We start from the raw sequence: 17,674 nt of genomic DNA on the forward strand, positions 1-17,674 counted from the left end.
ATCCCCATTTTACAGATGAGGGAACTGAGGCACAGAGATGCAGAATGACTTGCCCAAAGTCACACAGCTGACAAGTGGCGGGGCTGGGATTACAACCCATGATCTCTGACTCCCAAGCCCGTGCTCTTTCCTCTAAGCAACGCTGCTTCTCGTTCTGCCCTCCGCTGTGTCCAGTGAGAAGCTGGGTCCCAGCCCCCACATCCCCAGAGTGGCCAGAACCCCAGAGAAGACTCCTGGAAGTCAAGCGAGCCACGGGGGGTCCCAAGGTCAGGACCCCAAGAGCATGGCAGTGTAGTATCACAGGAGTGGAGGAGCACAGTGCTGGGAAGAGAAGCAGCATGGCAGAGTGGATAGAGCACGGGCCTGGGAGTCAGAAGGTCATGGGTTCTAATCCTGGCTCCACCACTTGTCTGCTGTTTGGCCTTGGGCCAATCGCTTCACTTCTCTGGGCCTCAGTTACCTTATCTAATAATAACTATAGTGCTTGTTAAGTGTTTACTATGGGTCAAGAACTGTTCAAAGTGCCAGGGTAGCTACAGGCTAATCAGTTTGGACACAGTCCCTGCCCTTCATTGGGCTCCCGGTCTTAATCCCCATTTTCCAGATGAGGTAACTGAGGCCCCAAGAAGTGCAGTGACTTGCCCAAGGTCACACAGCAGACGTGTGACGGAGCTGGGATTAGAACCCAGGTCCTGCTTTGAAATGGAGATTGAGACCGTGACCCCCTTGTGGGACAGGGACTGTGTCCACCCTGATTGATTCGTATCTACCCCAGCGCTTAGAACAGTGCTTGGCACATAGTAAGCGCTTAACCCTCCCTGGCCTAGACAGAGGGTCTGGACCAACCTGGAGTGGAGGACAGGGTATGGCTCCCCCAACAGGAGTGAGGTCTGCAGTCGGGACGACTTCAGTCTCTGTGCCGGAAATTCACCAGGGCCTGGGTGTCACTCAGGCGCCGGATCACAGTGCCTGCAGAGGAACAGCGCTCAATGCCAGCCCTCTGGCTTCCCCCGCGTCCAGGCCACTGGCCTGGCCTCCGCTGGCTCCTCCGTTCCAGGGGGATCATCTCCCCTGTATCCCCTTCCCCCCGAACCTGTCCATCAGCCCTGCCGATCCGATCAAGGCTGCAGGCTCAGTTACTGAGCCTTCATTCATTCAGTCATATTTACTGAGCGCTTACTGTGTGCAGAGCACTATACTAAGCGCTTGGGAGAGTACGATATAACAAGCAGACACATTCCCTGCCCACAACGAGCTTACAGTTTGGGAACTAGAAGCGAATGGCCCCTCTCCACAGAGATCGATCCAGTGGGAAGAGCCTGGGCCTGGGAGTCAGAAGACCGGGTATCTAATCTCGGCTCTACCATGGGTCTGTTGGGTGACTTTGGGCAAGTCATTTCACTTCTCTGGGCTTCAGTTTCCTCATCTGTATAATGGGGATTAAGTACTTGTTCACCCTCCTACTTAGATTGAGTCCAGTGAAGGACAGGGACGGTATCTGATCTGATTATCTCATATCTACCCCAGTAATTAGTACAGTACTTGGTACATAGTAAGCACTAAACAAATCCACTATCATTATTAATAATAATAATAATAATAATGGCATTTGTTAAGCACTTACTATGTGCTAAGCACTGGCAAAATACAAGGTAATCAGGTTGTCCCACATGGGGCTAACAGTCTTAATCCCCATTTTACAGATGAAGTAATTGAAGCACAGAGAAGTTAAATGACTTGCCCAAAGTCACACAGCAGACAAGTGGCGGAGCCAGGATTAGAACTCCTCTGACTCCTAAACCTGTGCTCTTTCCACGGAGCCATGCTGCTTCTCTTATTATTATTATTATTACTACTGTTAACAAGGGGAAAATCCCTTCCTTTCCCATCTCCATTCCTCTCATACCTCTCCCTCTGCCCATCCCATTCCCCTTGCTTTTCCATTTCCACCACTTTCCTCCCAATTCCTCCTCTTTCCCCATTCAGTCCATAATATTTACTGAGCACTTACTGTGTGCAGAGAACTGTAGTAAGCCCTTGGGGGAATATACAGAGACCCAACCCCTGAACTCAAGGATTTTATAATCCAGTTTCTCTCTCTCTGTGCCTCTTTCCTTTTCATACCCCCTCTCCTTTCTGCCCAGATTACAGGGTTGCAGTGGCAGCCCTGAGGCCAGCCTTCAGGGGAATGGGGAATGGTAGTAATAATAGTATTTGTTAAGTGTTTACTATGTACCAGGCTCTGTACTAAGCACTGGGGTGGATACAAGCAAATCGGGTTGGACAAAGTTCCTGTCCCACGTGGGGCTCACAGTCTCAATCCCCATTTTACAAATGAGGGAACTGAGGCCCAAAGAAGTGACGTGACTTGCCCAAGGTCTCCCAGCAGACAAGGGGCAGAGCGAGGATTAGAACCCAGGTCCTTCTGACTCCCAGGCCCCTGCTCTATCCACTAGCCCATGCTGCCTCTCAATAGCGGACTGATGTTAAAACAGGCACCCATCCCACCTACTCCAGAACAGTCTGATCAGCTTTTCATGTGCTTGCCTGCTGTGTGACCCTGGCCAAGTCACTTAACTTCTCTGGGCCTCAGTTTCCTCATCTGTAAAATGGGGATTCAATACCTGTTCTCACTCCCCCTTGGACTGTGAACCCTGTGTGGGACAGAGACCTGGTATCTACCCCAGCCCTCAGTCCAGTGCTTGGCACGTAGTAACTTGTCACTTAACAAATACCCAGGAATTATTATTATTATTATAGTTATTATTATTATTCTTGATTATAGGGCCCCATTTACACCAGTTCCTGAGGGGGTGGAATTTTGCCCGGCCCTCACCTGGAAAATAAAAGCCACTGGCCTCCGACCGGGCGATCACCCTCTGGCCTCTGAGGGTGTCCGCCTTCCTTGCCGAGCGCTCTTTTCTGGTCTGGCTGGGTGTTTCTGGGATGGAATAGGGCCGGGAGGAGATGGGTCAGGGAAGGGGGAGCCTGGCCCACTGACCGCACGGAGTAGCCCCTCTGGGGGGTGGCTACTGGGTGGTGCAGGGGCAGAAAGAGGCCAACAGTCCTGCAGCTCAATGGCGAGAATACAGGGAGCCCAGGAAGTGCCCACCGTAAAGGGCAAAGGCCACCTCGACCTGAGTCCCTCCTGTCCTCACTCTCCGGGATTGTGGGCTCTAGACTGTGAGCCTACACAGTAAGCTCTCAATAATAATAATAATAATAATGGTATTTGTTAGGCGCTTACTATGTGCAAAGCACTGTTCTAAGTGCTGGGGAGGTTACAAGGTCATCAGGTTGTCCCACATAGGGCTCACAGTCTTAATCCCCATTTTACAGATGAAGGAACTGAGGCCCAGAGAAGTTAGGTGACTTGCCCAAAGTCACACAACTGACAAGTGGCAGAACCAGGATTAGAACCCATGACCTCTGACTCCAAAGCCCGGGGTCTTTCCACTGAGCCACACTGCTTCTCTATAGAGCACTGTACTAAGTGCTTGGGAGAGTACAACATAACAACAGACACATTCCCTGCCCTCAACGAGCTTACAGTCTACTTACCCCGTGCCAAGCATGGTAGTAAGTGCCGCAGTTGGCACAATATGATCACATCAGAACACAGTCCCTGTCCCAGGTGGGGCTCACAGATTAGGTAGGAGGGAGAACAGGTATTCAATCCCCATTTTACAGATGAGGAAACTGAGGCACTGAGATGTTATCTTGTATCTCCCTCAGCATTTAGTACAGGGCTCGGCGCATAGTAAATGCTTAACAAATGTAATAATAATTAGCATTATTACTATTGTTATCATTATGTTAAGTGGCTAGTCCAACGTTACACAGCAGGCGAGTGGTGGAACAGAGATTAGAACTGAGGTTCTCTGACCCCCAGGCCTGCTCTTTCTAGTAGGCCACACTGCTAACTAAAGTAGCAATAGCATTGCCCATTCAGCCATGTGGTGATGAAAACACTCAGCATGTCATCACTATCATAATAATAATAATAAAGTATCTACTAACGGTATTGGTTAAACACTGGGGAATATTAGTAATCTGTCAATCCATAGTATATATGGAGCACTTTCTGTGTCCAAAGCATTATACTAAGTGCTTGGGAGAGTACACTACAGTAAAGTTGGTAATAATAATAATAATGGCATTTATTAAGTGCTTACTATGTGCAAAGCACTGTTTTCAATGCTGGGGAGGTTACAAGGTGATCAGGTTGTCCCACAGAGGGCTCACACTTTTAATCCCCATTTCACAGATGAGGTAACTGAGGTCCTGAGAAGTGAAGTGACTTGCCCAAAGTCACACAGCTGACAATTGGCGTAACTGGGATTTGAACCTGTGCCCTCTGACTCCAAAGCCCATGCTCTTTCCCTATCCTTATTGAGCTGTGAATCCCATGGGGGACAGGAACTGTGTCCAGTGTGGTCAACTTGTTTCTACCCCAGTGCTTCGACCAGTGCTTGACACAGAGTAAGTCCTCAACAAATCCCAGGATAATTAAGGAATTAAGGACGGGGAGACTGACAGTAAAATCAATTCCAACAGCTGTCCGACAGTCAATGCTGCCCACTGGTGCCCCAGCTTGAGAGACAACAGATGACAAGAAGCCTCTTCTCTCACATCCATCCTTCTGAGAGGGGTCCAACCTCACAGCCCTCATGTCCTGAGACCAGGGCCCCCGTGGAGAGGATCAGGCAGCTAGGCAGGACACTTTTTCATTCATTCATTCATTCATTCATCCGGTCGTATTTATTAAGCTCTGACGGTGTGCAGAGTACTGTACTAAGCGTTTGGGAAAGTACAATCCAACAATAAACAGTGACATTCCCTGCCCATGACAAGCTTACAGTCTAGAGCCGAGGAGGCAGACATCAATGCAAATAAATAAAATTACAGATATATACATAAATTTGCTGGAGGAGCGAAGTATGAGAGTGAGGTAGCAGGGGGCAAGTGATGGAGCGTTCCAAAGCCAAGGTGAGGAGTTTTTGTTTGCCACTTCCGAAGATTCTGTCCCTGCCTGGCTCTGGCTTATGGTTGCCTGGGAGATTGGGCCCAGGCTGGGGACAGCGGGGCCTGGAGAGGTGAGGCCTTGAGATCATTTGTCCCCAGTGAGGAGGAGGAGGAGGCAGAGCTGAGCTGGAGCCATGCTTGGACTCGGCTTAATTGGCTCCTCTCTGCAGGGGGTGGGGAGGGGCTGCTTCAACATGCCCGGCTGCCCAGCCGGTGGTGGTCTCCCCAGGGAAGGCTCCACATGGGGTGAGCCTAAAATTTCTGCCCAAGCAGGCCTGTCCCCTACAAAAAGACCCCTTCGGGGACCCTCAGATAGGGAGAGGACAACGATGACCCTCCTGGATACCAAACACCTACAAAAACACCACAGTGGACTAATAGTAATAATAATAATTATGGCATTTGTTAAACACTCAGTATGTACCAGCCTTTGCTCCAGGGCCCTGTGACCCCCATCCGGCCCCCTCTGGACCCGGGCGCCACTTCTGAGCCGCAGAATTCAGCGACTAGGGAAGAGGAGTGAGGAGGACGTGCAAAATCCTGCTGGGCCTGGGAGTCAGAAGGACCTGGGTTCTAATCCCATCTCCGCCACTTGTCTGCTGTGTGATTTTGGGTGAGCCACTCTGTGCCTCAGTGACCTCTTCTGTAAAATGGGAATTAAGACTGTGAGCCCCACATCGGACAGGGATTGTGTCCCACTCAATTTGTTTGTATCCCCCCCCCAGTGCTTAGTACAGTGCCTGGCACATAGTAAGCACTTAACAAATGCCACAATTATTATTATCCACCCCAAGGCTCAGAACAGCATGGCTTAATGGAAAGAGCTCGGGCTTGGGAGTCAGAGGACAGGGGTTCTAATCCTGTTTCCGCCACTTGTCTGCTGTGTGACCTTGGGCAAGCCACTTCACTTCTCTGTGCCTCAGTTACCTCGTTTGTAAAATGAGGATTATTTGAGCTCCACATGGGACAACCTGATGACCCTATATCTACCCCAGTGCTAGAACAGTGCTTGGCATGTACTAAGCACCTAACAAGTACCATGATTATTATTAACAGTGCCTGGCATATACTAAGCACTGAAGAAATGCCATTAAAAAAACCTGGGCTATCCTGGTTAAAACCAGACCAATGGCCCCCCTAATAATAATAATGATAATAACAATAATCGTCTCTGCCCTGCGGAGGGGACAGTGCAAGAGGGTCATTCATTCATTCATTCTTGCAATTGTATTTATTGAGCACTTACTGTGTGCAGAGCACTGTACTAAGTGCTTGGAAAGTATAATTTGGCAACCAATAGAGACGATCCTTGCCCACAACAGGCTCACAGTCTAGAAGGGTGGCAACCAAGGAGGCAAGTAGGAAAGCTGACAGGGCCAGGGAGAGGGGAACCTCATTATATTGTAGTCTCCCGAGTGCTTAGTACAGTGCTCTGCACACAGTACGTGCTCAATCAGTACGGTTGATGGATTGATTTAACTGATTGAGGGGAAGCCCAGTTTTCAAGAGAGGCCCTTGAATTGTGTGTGGGGCTCAGCGATCCCGCTGTCCCTGGATTGAGTGACATGTCTGCGTTTCCACATCTCCTCCCCCGCCCATCACGGTGGGTCTCAGGCAGTTGGTTGTCTGGTTGTCGGCTTCAAGGGGGCAGATTAGCCTGCCCCCGGGTTGGCTCTGATTACCTTCCTAAAGCAGGTTAACTCAGGATAAATGATTGCACAATGTTAATCTCATTAAGGCCCGGATTGTCCTCCTTGGGCTGATAGAGGGACTGAGCACAGCTGAACCAAAAACCACTACCACCATGAACGAATTTCTGGTGGGGGCAGGAGAACCTTCCAGAACTTTTAAAGCTATAGCTCTCCTCCCCTTCAAAGCCTTCCTAAACCCCCACTGGTCTAGGAGTCTCTACTGCTTCATTACTATTTAATTTCTGCTGCCACTTTTTGTATGCTCTCTCAGCTGAGGGTGGCTGAGAAAGTCAGAAGGACCTGGGTTCTAATCCTGACTCCACCACACGTCTGCTGTGTGACCTTGGGCAAGTCACTTCACTTCTCTGGGCCTCGGTTACCTCATCTTTAAAATGGGGATAAGAGCGGGAGCCCTAAGTGGGACGGAGACTATGTCCCACCAGATTTGCTTGTATCTAGTACAGTGCTTAGTACAGTTTCTGGCACCCAGTAAGCACTGAACAAATACCATTATTATTATTAATTTATTTATTTATATTAATGCCTGTCTCCTCCTCTAGACTATAAACTGGTTGTGGGTAGGGAATGTGCCTGTTTATTATTATAGTGTACTCTCCCAAGCACTTAGTACAGTGCTCTGCACACAGTGAGCTCTCAGTAAATACAAACGAATGAATGACCTGGCAGGGGGCCAAGGGGCAAGGCCTTGGCCTCCAACCCCCCTCACCTGTCCCAGATTTTGGTCTTCCAGCTGGTCCTTCCTGGCAGCTTCCTGGAGGTCCAGGGCCTGCTCAAGGTACCCAGCCCCGGCTTCAATCTCATCCTCCAGGAGGGTCACGTCTTCATGGGGAAGGGAACAGTTGAGCCGCTCTAGGGCTTCCAGGAAGGCCTCCCGATTCTCCAGGTAGGCCACCATTCCTTCGGCATCAAACCTGGGCAGTACGAAAAGCCCCTGTGTCTGTCTCTGAGAGGATACCCTGGGGGAACCTCGGTGCCATTTCTTGCCAGGGGGGCCCCCTCACCTCACTCTCTAAGCCTTCCTTTTCCTCTGCTCCTCCTCCGCTCCCCATCGCCCCAACTCCCTCCCTCTGCTCTATCCCCTTCCTAACCCCACAGCACTTGTGTATATATGTACATATTTATTATTCTATTTTTTATTAATTATATTTATTTATATTGATGCTTGTTTACTTGCTTTGATGTCTGTCTCCCCGCCTTCTAGACTGTGAGCCCGTTGTTGGGTAGGGATTGCCTCTATTTGTTGCTGAATTGTACTTTCCAAGCGCTTAGTACAGTGCTCTGCACACAGTAAGCGCTCAATTAATATGATTGAATAAATGAATGAAGTGTCCCACAGCACCAAATCACTCGCAGTCACGAGTTCTAGTCCTGACTCCACTACCTACCTGCTGGGTGACAAGTGGTGGGGCTGGGATTAGAACCCATGACCTTCTGACTCCTAGGCCTGTGCTTTGTCCGCTACCCCATGCTGCTTCTCGTAATTATGGTATTTGTTAAGCGCTTACTGTGTGCCTCACTTTGTTGAGCTGCTCAGTGACTCACTCAGAGAGCTCATAGAGCCCACTGGGGAAACATCACCAGGGATAGAGAAATAAATCAAATCAATTAATCGATTGTACTCACAGCACTGAACCAAAGGCTTGGGAAAGTACAATATAATAGAGTTGATAGATGTAATCCCTGCCCAAGAGGAATTTACAGTCTACAGGGGGAGACAGACATTAAAATAAATTTCAGATGGGGGAAATAAGAATATACATATGGACACAAGTGCTGTGGGGCTGGGGTGAGTGTCAAAGTGCTTAAGCGGTAATCAGTCATTCTATTGCGTGCTTTCTGTGTGCAGAACACTGTACTAAAGGCTGGGGAGAATATGATACAACAGTGAACAGATACATTCCCTCCCTGCAATGAGCTTACAGTCTAGAAGGGACAGACATTAATATAACTCAGCCAAGTGCATAGGCAACACAGAGTTGGACTGTTAAGAGAATTGAGAGTTTAGCCAGGCAAGACCTCATGGAGAAGAGGTGAATTTAGGTGGGGAGAGCCCAGGATGGAGGCAAAAGAGGCCAGGACAACTCATCTGTCCCTCTCCTCTTGAGACAGTGCCTTCCAGACAATCAGATTGAGGTGCCTATTAGAATTAAAAATCAAATTAATCCCAATACAGTTCCTGCTCCCAGGGTATGGCGTAGTGGATAGAGCATTGGCCTGGGAGTCAGAAGGTTCTGACTTTCAATTCCTGCTCTGCCGCTTTCTGCTGTGTTACCTTGGGCAAATCACTTCTCTGTGCCTCAGTTACCTCATCTGGAAAATGGGGATTGAGACTCTGAGCCCCATATCAGCGCTTAGAACAGTGCCCAGCACTTAGAACAGTGCTTTGCACATAGTAAGTGCTCAATAAATGCCATTATTATTATTATATTGGACAGGGACTGGGTCCAACCTGAGTTGCCTGTGTCCACCTCGGGGCTTAGTACAGTATCTTCATTCATTCATTCAATCGTATTTATTGAGTGCTTACTGTGTGCAGAGCACTGTACTAAGCGCTTGGGAAGTACAAGTTGGCAACATATAGAGACGGTCCCTACCCAACAGCGGGCTCACAGTCTAGAAGGGGGAGACAGACAACAAAACAAAACTTATTAACAAAATAAAATAAGTAGAATAAATATGTACAAGTAAAATAAATAAATAGAGTAATAAATATGTATATACATATATGCAGGTGCTGTGGGGAGGGGAAGGAGGTAAAGCAGGGGGGATGAGGAGGGGGAGAGGAAGGAGGGGGCTGTACCACATAATAAGGGCTTGACTAATACAACAATTATTCTTATTCTTATTTTTAATTGGACATGTATTCCGCTACCCAGGAAGCCAGCAGGATGCAGCTAGATCCTCAGCACTTGCCTGGAAAATTATCCAGGCTCCTCCACAGTCCAGAGATTTGTTCCCAGTCTCCAGGGAGATCCAGGATTTCCCACACTCCATGGGGGTCCGGAGCCTCTGGCCTCCAGCCTCTGGGAGGGCCTGTGCCTTTCTCTTTCCTCATCTGTACAGGGAGAGTAAATACATATTCTCACACTTACCTAGACTGTGGGCCAAATGAGGGTCAGGGATCATGTGTATGTGGTATTGACCCCAACTCTTAGCACAGTGCTTGGCACATAGTAAGCTCTTTAGACTGTGAGCCCGTTGTTGGGTAGGGACTGTCTCTATGTTGCCGTTTTGTACTTCCCAAGTGCTTAGTACTGTGCCCTGCACACAGTAAGCGCTCAATAAATACAACTGAATAAAGGTCCTTCTGACTCCCAAGCCCATGCTCTATCCACTAAGGCACGCCGCTTCTCTCTTTACAGATGAGGAAACTGAGGCTCTGAGAAGCAAAGTGACTTTCCCAAGTCCCTGCCACAGCAAGAGGCAGAATTGGGACTAGAACCCTGGTCTCCTGACTCCCAGCCCTGCGGTCTTCGCATTAGGCCGGCGCCTTTGGTCTGTGATCTCCGAGGCCCAGAGAAGTGAAGTGACTCACCCAAGTCCACACAGCAGACAGGTGGTGGAGCCAGGATTAGAACCCAGGTCCTTAGAAAAGTTAGGAATGAAAGGTCAAGAGAATTTACTTTCGGGTCTTTCCAGGACTCCTCCAGGACCTCCACTGAGCAGGAAGGGTCACCCACGGGCCCGGCCTCCAACGACCAGATCCAGGCAATGGCCGAGCCGACAGACACTTCATCCACGGGGACTGCGGCCTCCTGCCACTTGGCCATGTCTTTTCCAGCCCTGAGAGGGATGGGAAGAGAGCAACGGACAGTGCGGTGAGCTGGCTCTCTGATGGTGCAGTAATCATGGTATTTGTTCATTCATTCATTCATTCATTCAATTCATTCAAATAAATGTATTTATTGATCGCTTACTGTGTGCAAAGCACTGTACTAAGTGCTTGGGAAAGTATGATACGAAAGTAAACAGTGACATTCCCTGCTCACAATGAGCTCACAGTCTAGAGTGGGGGAGACAGACATCAGTACAAGTAAATAAAATTACAGAAATGTACATCATAATCATCATCATCAATCGTATTTATTGAGCGCTTACCGTGTGCAGAGCACTGTACTAAACGCTTGGGAAGTACAAGTTGGCAACATATAGAGACAGTCCCTACCCAACAGTGGGCTCACAGTCTAAAAGGGGGAGACACAGAACAAAACCAAACATACTAACAAAATAAAATAAATAGAATAGATATGTACAAGTAAAATAAATAAAGAGTAATAAATATGTACAAACATATATACATATATACGGGTGCTGTGGGGAAGGGAAGGAGGTAAGATGGGGGGATGGAGAGGGGGACGAGAGGGAGAGGAAGGAAGGGGCTCAGTCTGGGAAGGCCTCCTGGAGTAGGTGAGCTCTCAGTAGGGCCTTGAAGGGAGGAAGAGAGCTAGCTTGGCGGATGGGCAGAGGGAGGGCATTCCAGGCCCGGGGAATGACGTTGGCCGGGGGTCGATGGCGGGACAGGCGAGAACGAGGTACGGTGAGGAGATTAGCGGCAGAGGAGCGGAGGGTGCAGGGTGGGCTGTAGAAGGAGAGAAGGGAGGTGAGGTAGGAGGGGGCGAGGTGATGGAGAGCCTTGAAGCCCAGGGTGAGGAGTTTCTGCCTGATGCGCAGATTGATTGGTAGCCACTGGAGGTTTTTGAGGAGGGGAGTAACATGCCCAGAGTGTTTCTGGACAAAGACAATCCGGGCAGCAGCATGAAGTATGGATTGAAGTGGGGAGAGACATGAGGATGGGAGATCAGAGAGAAGGCTGATGCAGTAGTCCAGACGGGATAGGATGAGAGTTTGAACGAGGAGGGTAGCGGTGTGGATGGAGAGGAAAGGGCGGATCTTGGCAATGTTGTGGAGCTGAGACCGGCAGGATTTGGTGACAGCTTGGATGTGAGGGGTGAACGAGAGAGTGGAGTCGAGGATGACACCAAGGTTGTGGGCTTGTGAGACGGGAAGGATGGTAGTGCCGTCAACAGAGATGGGAAAGTCAGGGAGAGGGCAGGGTTTGGGAGGGAAGACAAGGAGTTCAGTCTTGGACATGTTGAGTTTTAGGTGGCGGGCAGACATCCAGATGGAGATGTCCTGAAGGCAGGAGGAGATGCGAGCCTGGAGAGAGGGGGAGAGAGCAGGGGCAGAGATGTAGATCTGGGTGTCATCAGCGTAGAGATGATAGTTGAAGCTGTGGGAGCGAATGAGGTCACCAAGGGAGTGCGTGTAGATCGAGAACAGAAGGGGACCAAGCACTGAACCTTGGAGAACCCCCACAGTAAGGGGATGGGAGGGGGAGGAGGAGCCTGCAAAAGAGACTGAGAATGAATGACCAGAGAGATAAGAGGAGAACCATAAGTGCTTTGGGGCTGGGAGAGGGGAAGATCAAAGGGATAAATAAAATATATATGTACTTTGGGGCTGGGAGGGGGGCAAGAGCAAAGGGAACAAGTCAGGGGGATGCAGAAGGGAGTGGGAGATGAGGAAAAGTGGGGCTTAGTCTGGGAAGGCCACTTGGAAGAGATGTGCCTTCAGTAAGGCTTTGAAGGCGGGGAGAGCGGTTGTCCGTTGGATGTGAGGAGGGAGGGCATTCCAGGCCAGAGGCAGGACATGGCCCGGGGTCGGTGGCGAGACAGGTGAGACCGAGGCCCAGTGAGAAGGTTATCAGCAGCACCAGAAAAGTGAAGTGTGTGGGCTGGGTTGTAGAAGGAGAGAAGCGAGGAGAGGTAGGCAGGGGAAAGGTGATGGACAGCTTTCAAGTCAATGGAGAGGAGTTTTTGTCTGATATGGAGGTGGATGGGCAACCACTGGAGTTTTCGGGGGAGGGGGATGACATGTCCAGAACTTTTTCGTAGAAAAATGATCTGGGCAGCAGAGTGAAGTGTGGATTGGAGTTCTGAGCGCTCACTATGGGCCTAGCACTGCACTAAGAGTTGGGATTGATAACATAGAAAGAGACCAGACATAGTCCCTGTCCCATATGGGACTTGCAATTTAATGGGATGGCAGAACAGGTATTAATAGTATTAACAATAATTATTATGGTACTTATTAAATGCTTACTATGTGCTGAGCACCATTCTAAGTACTGGGATAGGTACAAGTTTATCAGGTTGGACACAGTCCCTGTCCCACATGGGGCTCATCCCCATTTTCCAGAAGAGGGATGGGGGAAGAACAAAGGGAGCAAGTCAGGGTGACACAAAAAGGAGTGGGAAAAGGAGAAAGAGGGGGGCTTAGGGCAGGCCTCTTGGAGGAGATGTGCCTTCAATAAAACTTTGAAGCAGGGAAGAGTAGTAATAATAATGATAGCTTCCTGGGCCACGGAGGCTCTCCCTGAATTTTTCGGTTTACATCTTGAAGCGGAAGCAAACCGAGGCGGGGGCCTGGACTTGGGTTGGTTTCCTCAGCTACCCTTGATGCCGGTTTTGAAGTCGACCAGTCCGTGTTCGAGATCTCCGAATCCTATCACATCCAAGACACTGGTAGAAATATGCACCTGCAAGATGAGGATTATGAAATCATGCAGTTTGCCATTCAGCAGAGCCTGCTGGAGTCCAATAGGAGACAAGTAAGTCTTTTCTTCTCGGGTATTTTGGGGTCTGTCCTGGGGGTTGGCCCATGAAGAGTTTGAGGAGCTGGCCTGGAAGTGTGTAGTCAGTCATATATATCGAGTGCTTACTTTGTGCAGAGCACTGGACTGAGTGCTTGGGAGAGGACCATATAACAATAAACAGACACATTCCTTGCCCATAATGAACTTGCAGTCTCGGTGGGAGATGAACGGTAAGAGAAAGAAATGTGACAGATATGGGTATAAATGCTGTGGGGCTGGGAAGGGGGTGAATAAAGGGAGCAAGTCAGGACGATGTGGACGGGAGCGGAGAAGAGGAAAGGAGGGCTTAGGGAAGGCCTCTTGGAGGAGATGGGCCTTGAAGAAGGCTTTGAAGCAGGGGGGAGAGTCATTGTCTGTTGAATATGAGGTGGGAGAGTGTTCCAGGCCAGAGGCAGAACGTGGGCGAGAGGTTGGAGGTGAGATAGACGGGATCGACCAGTGAATCGGTTGGCATTAGAGGAGCAAAATGTGTGGGCCAAGTTGGAATAGGAGAGCAGCAACGCGAAGTAGGAGGGTGCAAGGGGATGGAGAGCTTTAAAGCTGAGGAGTTTATGTTTGAGGCAGAGGTGGATGGGCAACCACTGGAGGTTCTCGAGGCATAGGGAAACATGGTCTGAACCATTGTAGAAAAATGATCTGGGCAGCAGAGTGAAGTATGGACTGGAGTACGGAGAGACTGGAGGCAGAGTGGTCAGCAAGAAGGCTGGTACAGTAGTCAGGGTGGGCTACAAGAAGTAGGTGACGTGCGGTCAGCTCTCTCCATACCCGCACGTCCTCGTCGTCTCGGAGGGAGCGTTGCCGGCCGGGGAAGGAGGGCCCAGTCTTCCGACCGTGCGCCTCTGTCCACCTGGAACGTGAAGCCTCAGGCCGGAGGCTCTGGTGTCAGGGCTTTGGGAAGGGATCGTGTCTGTTCTCTTGTTCTACTGTCCTCTCCCAAGTGCTCAGTGCAGTGCTCTGCACACAGTAAGCGCCCAATAAATATCATTGAATGGATGAAGGAATGAATGGGGAGCGGGGCCATCACCCGGGTCGTGACCCCAACCCCCAGAAAAGCCGGCCTGAGGTGACGGTCCTTTCGGTGGGGGCTGTCTCGGGTTGGAGCTCTGGCGTTCCCGCCCCAGGGCTTCCTTCCGACGCCCAGCTCTGTTCTTTCGGCCTTCCTCCGCCCCTAAGACTCCCCTCAGTGACCCCACCATCATCATCATCACTCCTTCCTTTGCCCCCTGCCCTCTGTGCACATCTGACCCACCCTCAGGGAACACTTTTTTCACTGTTGGGTGAATCCCCAGGAGTGCAGGTCGGTTAGGTTGTTTACAGGGGAGGGGGCTGGGGGTGTGTGTGTGTGTGTGTGTGTGTGTGTGTGTGTGTGTGTGTGTGTGTGTGTGTGTGTGTGTGTGTGTGTGTGTGTGTGTGTGTGTGTGCGTGCGTGCAGCCACAGACCTCCCGACCCTGCTGCCAACATTTGTTCCTATCTCCCTCCTCGGATCGTAAACGCTCCCCTCTGCTCCCCCTCAAAAGAGAGAACATCCGTGAACTCCCTCTTCTTGACAGTTTCCACACAGAGTTTATCCTGTGTGCTTCTGGTGTGAGTGACTAAGAAAAGTCTGCAGCGATTTAGGTTTAACTCATGGGGCAGTGGTTTGGTAAGGCGGTTGGTCTGAAGCGACCTATGGCACAGAATATTCACCGTGTTTTCCCCCAACTCCCCTGCAGGAAGCGCCTGGACTCTCCTCCAACGGGACGATCACCCAGCCACACCTGTATGACGCTCAGTATGAGAGGTAGGACTCGACTCTGAGGGTCTTTGCGGATAGTGTTCAATAAGGGCTCTCTCTGGGGTGAGCGCCACGCTGAGCTCAAGGGGTAGATACAGGATAAGATCCATGGAGCAGGTCCCTGGTTTTTTGGGTAGGGGTGAAGCGATTACTATGTGCCCAAGCCCTGTTGTAAGCACCGGGGTAGATACAAGATAATCAGGTTGGACCTGGTCTGTTTTCCACATGGGTCTCACAGTCTTAATCCCCATTTCACAGATGAGAGTAACTGAGGCCCAGAAAAGTGAAGTGACCTGCACAAGGTCACACTGCAAGCAAGCGGCAGAGCTGGGATGAGGACACCGGTTCTTCTGACTCCCAGGCCCAGGCTCTAGCCACTGAAAATAATAAAAATAATTGTGGTATTTGTTAAGTGCTTAGTACGTGCCAGGCACTGTACTAAGCGCTGGGGTGGATTCAACCAAATCGGGTTGGACGCAGTCCCTGTCCCACATGGGGCTCACAGTCTCAAGCCCATTTTACAGATAAGGGTAACGGAGGCCCAGAGAAGTGAAATGACTTGCCCAAGGCCACACAGCAGGCAAGTGGCAAAGCTGGGATAGGCCCCGCAGCTTCCATTTTGTGTGCTGGGCTCTCACTCAAAGAGGTGGGAAGAGCAGGTAACTTATTCCCATTTTCTGGAAGAGGAAAATGAGGCCCTGAGAGATTCAGTGACTTGCCCAAGGTCCCAAAGCTAGGCGGGGCAGAGCTGGAGTCTAGACACCCCGCTTGCCCTGACCGACTCCGAAGCCCCGGCTCTTTCCACTGGGCAACACCGCTGCTCATTGGCGGAAAATGCTAGCCCTTTCTCATATCCCATTTTGCAAGAGTGGAGATCTTTTTTCTTTTTTTTGTCCATCAAGGAATTCCTCGGTGACTTTCTGCTTCTTGGAAGAGGGATCTCTCCCCCACATCTTGTCCTGCCAAACCTCTAGATTAAGAATCAATCCATTAGTGATATTTATCGAGCTGCGCAGAGCACTGTACTAAGCACTTGGGTGAGGATAAAATAACAAAAATGTGGTAGACATCCTCTGCCCCATGCATACTTCCAACAGGTCTGGGCCTGCAGCCAGCACTCACCCGTCCAATACTTGCGGACGGTGACGTTCTAGTAATGGCTTCCCATGGAGAAATAGAGATCAATCAATCAATCAATTAATCGTATGTATTGAGCGCTTACTGTGTGCAGAGCACTGTACTAAGCACTTGGAAAGTACAAGTTGGCAACATATAGAGACGTTCCCTACCCAACAGTGGGCTCACAGTCTAGAAGGGGGAGACAGAGAACAAAACAAAACATATTAACAAAATAAAATAAATAGAATAGATATGTACAAGTAAAATAAATAAATAAATAAATAGAGTAATAAATATGTACAAACATATATACATATATACAGGTGCTGTGGGGAAGGGAAGGAAGTAAGATGAGGGGGATGGAGAGGGGGACGAGGGGGAGAGGAAGGAAGGGCTCAGTCTGGGAAGGTTTTTCACTTAGTCATCTGTCTCCCCTTAAAAATTGCCCTGTGACCCTCTTCCAAACTGCTCTCCTCCTTTCAAAAAAAATGGTATTTGTTAAGTGCTTACTATGTGTCAGGGAGTGTACTAAGCACAGGGGTAGATCCACGCCAATCAGGTCGGACACAATCCCTGTCCCACATGGGGCTCACGGTCTCAATCCCCATTTTACGGATGAGGGAACGGACGCAGGCGCCGAGAAATGAAATGACTTGCCCAAGATCACACAGCAGGCAAGTGGCGGATCCGGGATGAGAACCCAGATCCTGTGACTCCCCGGCCTGGTCCGGGCTCTGTCAATCAATCAATCAATCGTATTTATTGAGCGCTTACTGTGTGTAGAGCACTGTCCTAAGTGCTTGGGAAGTACAAGTTGGCAACATATAGAGACGGTCCCTACCAACAGTGGGCTCACAGTCTAGAAGAAAAATGGAGGCAGTCCTTCGAGCCGGAATCGAAGCAGCGACCTAAGGATGACTATAGGAAGTTCCACTACAGTCCTCCGCTCTACCAACTGAGTTATCGAAGGCCTCGCCTAGGCTAGGTCGTGCTACTTCTCTCCTCTCCTTTCTTCTCACCTTCCTAGGGACGAACCCAACCTTTTCAGGGGAGCAGAGCTAGCTGTAGTCATTGGCTCGAATCAGTATTTACCCCAATCCCAGACGGTGTGGAGTCGCCCCTATCATCATCATCATCATCAATCGTATTTATTGAGCGCTTACTGTGTGCAGAGCACTGTACTAAGTGCTTGGGAAGTACAAGTTGGCAACATATAGAGACAGTCCCTACCCAACAGTGGGCTCACAGTCTAAAAGGGGGAGACAGAGAACAAAACCAAACATACTAACAAAATAAAATAGAATGGATATGTACAAGTAAAACAAATAAATAGAGTAACAAATATGTACAAACATATATACATATATACAGGTGCTGGGGGGAAGGGA

At 49.7% G+C, this 17,674-nt stretch overlaps 1 protein-coding gene and 1 non-coding gene across 2 annotated transcripts; one reads left to right on the forward strand and one right to left on the reverse strand.

Annotated features, from left to right (window-relative positions):
- Positions 1-10,374: 10,374 nt before the first annotated feature.
- On the forward strand, positions 10,375-15,177 carry LOC119940074 (ankyrin repeat domain-containing protein 13A-like). Its single transcript, XM_038760120.1, has 3 exons — positions 10,375-10,555; positions 13,140-13,347; positions 15,106-15,177. Exons 1-3 carry the CDS (start codon positions 10,449-10,451, stop codon positions 15,175-15,177), a joined length of 387 nt encoding a protein of 128 aa, XP_038616048.1. The 5' UTR covers positions 10,375-10,448.
- A 1,989-nt stretch (positions 15,178-17,166) lies between these two features.
- On the reverse strand, positions 17,167-17,256 carry TRNAY-GUA. The gene is given in 2 exon segments: positions 17,167-17,202; positions 17,220-17,256. It is a non-coding gene; the product is annotated as a tRNA-Tyr (tRNA).
- Between the last annotated feature and the right edge of the window lie 418 nt (positions 17,257-17,674).

Source organism: Tachyglossus aculeatus, chromosome 18, assembly GCF_015852505.1.
Source record: "Tachyglossus aculeatus isolate mTacAcu1 chromosome 18, mTacAcu1.pri, whole genome shotgun sequence".
In the NCBI taxonomy this organism is placed as follows: Eukaryota; Metazoa; Chordata; class Mammalia; order Monotremata; family Tachyglossidae; genus Tachyglossus; species Tachyglossus aculeatus.